The sequence below is a fragment of the Pinus tabuliformis genome, chromosome 8 (genome assembly GCF_031772625.1).
Source record: "Pinus tabuliformis cultivar Carrire ecotype Pingquan chromosome 8, CPIR1, whole genome shotgun sequence".
Lineage (NCBI taxonomy): Eukaryota > Viridiplantae > Streptophyta > Pinopsida > Pinales > Pinaceae > Pinus > Pinus tabuliformis.
Genome location: NC_142294.1, coordinates 477,477,819 through 477,483,507, shown reverse-complemented (window position 1 = coordinate 477,483,507; position 5,689 = coordinate 477,477,819). Strand labels below are relative to the sequence as shown.

Here is a 5,689-nt window from a genome sequence, read left to right as displayed (position 1 = left end):
GTTGCATGATGATGACCAATGCTTCATCTCTGAAATTCTAGTCTTTTGTATGATATACACAATGTCCAATTAAAGTAATTTCTATCTAGGGTTTGTTTATCCCTATCATTTTCCTAGATCAAAAACTTTTGCTACATTAGGTTAATGTTTACACCAAGCTCTTGACTAAAAGTGGCATGGTTGGTGTTTTCCACTTGAATCCATGCATAAGAGATCATATACAACATCAAGTACACTACATAGAAGCTCTTCTTAGTGACCTTGACTTCTTACTCTCATTAAGAGAAGTTGTTATGGGCACTACTCTCTTAGTTAAACATGAATTTGAAACTCTAAACCAATATGCATTGCATAATGATTAAATTCTACACTCCAACAATCTCTCTGTACATATAGTATCAACACTATCTCTTAGAAGCTATCTTTTGAGCCCATATTAATGGCAATTGGCCACATATCAATGTTGTCTTCTATTCTCTCCTAGATACTTATACTAGAGTTTCACTCATGGCACAATTTCTAGGTTTTCAACTTGAACATGCCACCACACATAGTTGTGGTTTCTTATCAGGGTTTCATCTAACACCTCTAGTAGCAAGCCTAGATTGCATAATGTTCTACCTCACCATGTACACTAATTTAGATTTTACAAGGTTCTTTCAACAACCACTCTATTTGTCAAATCTTGCTTGTGCAATTGGATTTGATGGTTTCATTCTGTAAGGAAACCAAGATTTGTAACTCATGGTAGTTAGGATGAGATACCAAAAAAATATAACCATGTTAGGAGTGGTGTGACCTAGGCTAGATGTAATCCTTGGGTGATTTTAATGGCTTATATGCCCCCAGACCATAGTTTTATACCATATTCTAGTCCCACAAATCATAAACACGTTAGCAGAGGAAAAAAGAAGAACCTACTCTACTAAGCAATCTTAGATATCAAAAGAAAGCAATCACTTTCAACTTCTTGATCCAAACTCCCCTCAAAGATTATTTCCCCCAAAAATGCTCAAATGTACTAACAAGAAACTTTCCTTTGAAGTGGAACTTATAAAGAAGTGCTCATATAAAATGCATATGTGCATACATAAAGGGAGACAATAAGTACCTTAACCCTTAAAATCTTACAACAAAGTTATTCTTCAACTCACATGAGATATAATTCATTAGCATCGCTTTAGGGGTTAAGAGCTATTCTTAGATATCCATTAAAATCCCCTTAGCAGTACATCAAAACAATTTAAATACACTATAAAAAGCTCAGAAAAATATGTACGCAAATAAACATCTCCCATCTATTTTCTATACTTCTCTAAGAAAAAATGTTTAAAATTAATCTTAAGAAAATACAAATGGTTAAATATTCTATTGCTTGAATTCTAGGTAGGGGTCATGGAAGATAGTTTGATGATGTAAATATCATTAAATACAAATTTATTTTCTTTTATTGTATGATTCTAGGAGGTGATGGTGATGAATCTAGGGAAACCAACAAAACGGATTTAGAATATAATAGGTCCCATGGTAATTGATCATCTATCCACTCTCACTATTAGTATTGCTTACATCTACGATTCATAAACTTGAGAATGCAACAACTATGAGCTAAGTAGCAGAGCTAGCAATATCCATAGACCCTTTTTCTTGCTCTTTTCTTCAATTGAACTCTAACAAGAAATGTATATGATGATGTGTTGGAGTGGTAAACAAAGCATGTATGGTTAAAACAACGAGGTACATGCCCTTCATATATTGATTCAATGTTCAACTAGCGATATAAAATGTATAATCATGTTGAGCAATAATTTGGTGCATAAGTGATGATGATCTAACTATGAAATCGTGAGGAGATTTGGGGAAAAAGTCAATGCAAGTAATTTTGATAATATGTTGGAAGACCTTATTCCTAAAGGATTTGTAGAAACTCAAATTAGTTGAGCCCATATTGGTTATTGAAAGACACTATTTCCAATCAAGTGGTATGAGGCCACCACCGCCCTTCTCCATTTTTGGCATCTTTATGTATATTATGAGAGGATTTTTGTGTAAAATCTGAGAGTAATGAAATAATAAAGGTCATCATGCTAAGGAGCCAAGCATAAGGTGATGGCATAGCTTCCCTTTGAATATGACTATCTAAGGACAAGGATAAGATATAGCCCCAACTCTAGTGAGAAAGAAAAAACATATCATTTCATGGCACATAATGAATTCATTAGCATAGATAGAGTGATGAAGCAAGTGCAATTAAAGGTGCTTAAGAACAAGGTTGTTGATGAAACCAAAAATCATTGCTGAGTGAGTGATAGGCTGTAAATAATAGCATTAGTAGATATAAGATCAATTGTGGGCTTTGTTTCACAACAAGAAGGAAAGGGAAGTGAAAACAATTAGGACATTGTCACCACAAAATCTCTAGAGATTTGGTAGACAAAATATTGTGGTTGATGGGGAATGGAAGATCAAATTGATGAGGCAAACCTTGCAAGAAAGGGAATGGACCGTTGACATTGATCATATGTATCAAATGACAGAGACACCTAGAAGGTTACTGCATACACCTCATATATGATCTGTCTCGGGAATGAGAACACATTTTAACAATAATTAGTATAAACGACTAAGTTTTGAGCCTTGAACATATCAATGGTAGATAGACATCGATGAAAGAATAAGTTTCAAGAAGAGATAAACTAAAAATGGTTATCCCAAACCTCATAACTTAAGACAACTAAGTTTTAAGCAAATGCACTAATAAAAAAACATGCTTTTGATAGAATAACAACTATATAAACATGCTTTTGATAGAATAACAACTATATATAGAAAAATACATCATACTGAAATATAAAAGGAAAAAAAACAGTAATGTTATTTTCATAGGACTATTAAATTAAAAAAAAAATATTAAATTTAATAATTTTTAATTTAACTTATTATTTCAAAAATCCTATAATAACATATAAAAAATAATTTCCCCTTAGTTATAAAATTGTTTATATATACAAAGGTCTGAGGCATTTGTTGAATCATCCAACGTTTCCAAATCAATGATTCTCGTAACATCAAATCCATGGAACACTTTCAATCCGACACTTTTATGCGGCCCAGGATCCCTGAATGCTCATAAAACCCTAAACCTCATCTCACCACCGACGAACCCTAACTTAAAAAAAACCCTAAATCTTCACAACACCGTGCTTACTTCTGGTATTTCCAAAACATTTTGCCTCCCCCGTGCCCCCGACCATCTTCGACGACATTCATCATACATCCAGTCCGGCAGGCTCCTCCAGGTAGTTTTTTTATCTGTTTCTGCTCTTAATTTCACCAAGGGTACGCTTTAATCTGCGATTTCACTGTTGCAAACATAATGTCTATTCAGCGAATATGGAAACTTTTCATTGCGGACAAATTCCCACTAGTATCCAATCGCATATCGATCCCAATTTCGTTGTTAGGTCCTCTTGCAATAAATGCAAGTCCCCACATTAAAATCGCCAAATTATGCACGGAAACAGCAACCCCGTCACCAACTCCGCCAGATGGGGGCTTTCTCACAGATTTTTTCATCAGCAAATGTGGTATGACAGAGAATGATGTTTCAAAAGTCCTTAAACTTTACAAGGGCTTGCTGCATAAACCAAGCCAGGATTTGGAAGAAGGTTTGGAGTTGTTCAGTGAGTGCGGTTTGACCAACCCTGCTCAGATTCGAAAGACGGTCCTTTGCAATCCTCGTGTTTTCTTATATAAATCAGAAAAAGACTTAAAGTCTAGGCTCAGCTATCTAAGGTCTATCATCAACAAAGAGGATATGTGCAAGCTTCTTTATACCGATTCAAAAATTCTTAATCAGAGTGAGGATAAGCTTAAATCTGCGATTTCAGTCTTGCAAAGATTGGGTATTGAGGGCGATGCATTATCAAAGTTATTGGCAAGTCAACCCCGTCTCCTCGTGGTTACGGAGGAAAAAGTTATGGAGTCATTTAAAGTGGTGGAAGGTCTGGGTGTCGAGAGGGGATCCAAGATATTTGGGCACGCATTGCGTGGGTTACTAGGAATGGGAAAAGAAAAGATAGATCGAAAACTGCAGTGTTTGAGCAGTTTAGGTTTCTCCGAAAAACAAATTTACAAGCTCTCAAGACGGACGCCGGCGATTCTGGGGCTCTCAGAGGAAAAACTGAAACGGAATGTAGATTTTCTGGTCAAATCACTGGGGTTTCCATTGGATGATATTGTCAGATCTCCCCTTCTGTTGAATTGTAGCTTGGAGAGGAGGATAATCCCTCGGTATAGAGTAATGGAGGCCTTGAAGTCCATGCAACTGTTGAAGACACAGAGGATTTCTCCACATATTGTTAATTACACAGAGAAACAGTTCTTGGAAAAGTATGTTAATAGGAATCCCGAATCCTCCACCATTCTGCGGGATATTTACTACGGAGAGAAAGCTGCGAAAGCTTAATATGAGATTTCGTTCACTGCCTTTATCTTTAAAGTCTTTTGTGCATGCAAGCAGAGAATGTAACAGTTTATGGATGCCTTGGCATAAAAGAAGGGTGCCTGTAACAGGGGTCAGCTAACAATTCCATTGGATGATATTGTTAGATCTCCCCTTCTGTTGAATTGTAGCTTGGAGAGGAGGATAATCCCTCGGTGTAGAGTAATGGAGGCCTTGAAGTCCATGCAACTATTGAAGAGAGAGAGGATTTCTCCACATATTGTTAATTGCACAGACGGACAGTTCTTGGAAAAGTATGTTAATGGGAATCCCGAATACTCCTCCGTCCTGCGGGGTATTTACTATGGGGAGAAAGCTGTGAAAGCTGATCGTTGACAAGGAGACTTGCAGTGAGTGTGCTTCAGTCAAAAGGATTCAACGGAAGTTATGAGCAGCTTTGATCAATATGAGATTTCATTCACTGCCTTTATTTTTGAAGTCTTTTGTCATTCAAGCAGAGAATGTAACAATTTATGGATTTCTTGGCATAAAAGAAGGGTGCTTGCTAACAGTTCTGAGAAGCAGATTTTAAAACAGGAGCGATTTCAACGGCATTGCTTTTAACGGAAGGTGCAACTCACCCTCTTTCGTTCCTCCATTGCTTTTCAATGCATAATTAAACTCATTTTATCAGCATGAAAAAGGCAATTAGCCAATATTGATTTGTACTCAACACACTACAGATATGATTCTGTCGCCAACTTGTACTCGTACTTGTGTTGCCTCAGAGCACATACGTGTCTCACAGCAAACACTTCATAAACAGACTTAGCCTCTTATTTGAATGTATGTTATTAATGGCTATAAATGAGTACTTTAATGGCACTTCATCTTTGCAAAACAGAGTTAGCCTCTTATTTGAATGTATGTTATTAATGACTTTAAGCGAGTAGTTTAGCTCTTATGTAATGGCACTCCATCTTTGCAAACCATAAACAGAGTTAGCCTCTTATTTGAATGTAGGTTATTAATGGCTTTAAATGAGTAGTTTAACTCTTATGTAATGACACTTCATCTTTGCAAACCATAAACAGAGTTAGCCTCTTATTTGAATGTATGTTATTAATGGCTTTAAATGAGAAGTTTAACTCTTATATAATGGCAGATTGCCCTTACCAATATATGCATTTTTTTGTAATGTAGAACCATATTTTTGTTTTAACTTCTTAAGCAATTTCTGTCATT

The 5,689-nt window shown here is 36.0% G+C and overlaps 1 protein-coding gene across 1 annotated transcript; it reads left to right on the top strand.

Moving 5' to 3' along the window:
- Positions 1 to 3,076: 3,076 nt before the first annotated feature.
- Positions 3,077 to 5,298, top strand: LOC149236136 (uncharacterized). The gene has a single exon (XM_089461515.1). It carries the CDS (start codon positions 3,377 to 3,379, stop codon positions 4,466 to 4,468), a length of 1,092 nt encoding a protein of 363 aa, XP_089317641.1. The 5' UTR covers positions 3,077 to 3,376; the 3' UTR covers positions 4,469 to 5,298.
- The last annotated feature ends 391 nt before the right edge of the window (positions 5,299 to 5,689 follow it).

What these genes read in the sequence shown, in the direction of transcription:
- LOC149236136 (XM_089461515.1), top strand. Translation starts at nt 3,377, where the DNA reads ATGTCTATTCAGCGAATATGGAAACTTTTCATTGCGGACAAATTCCCA.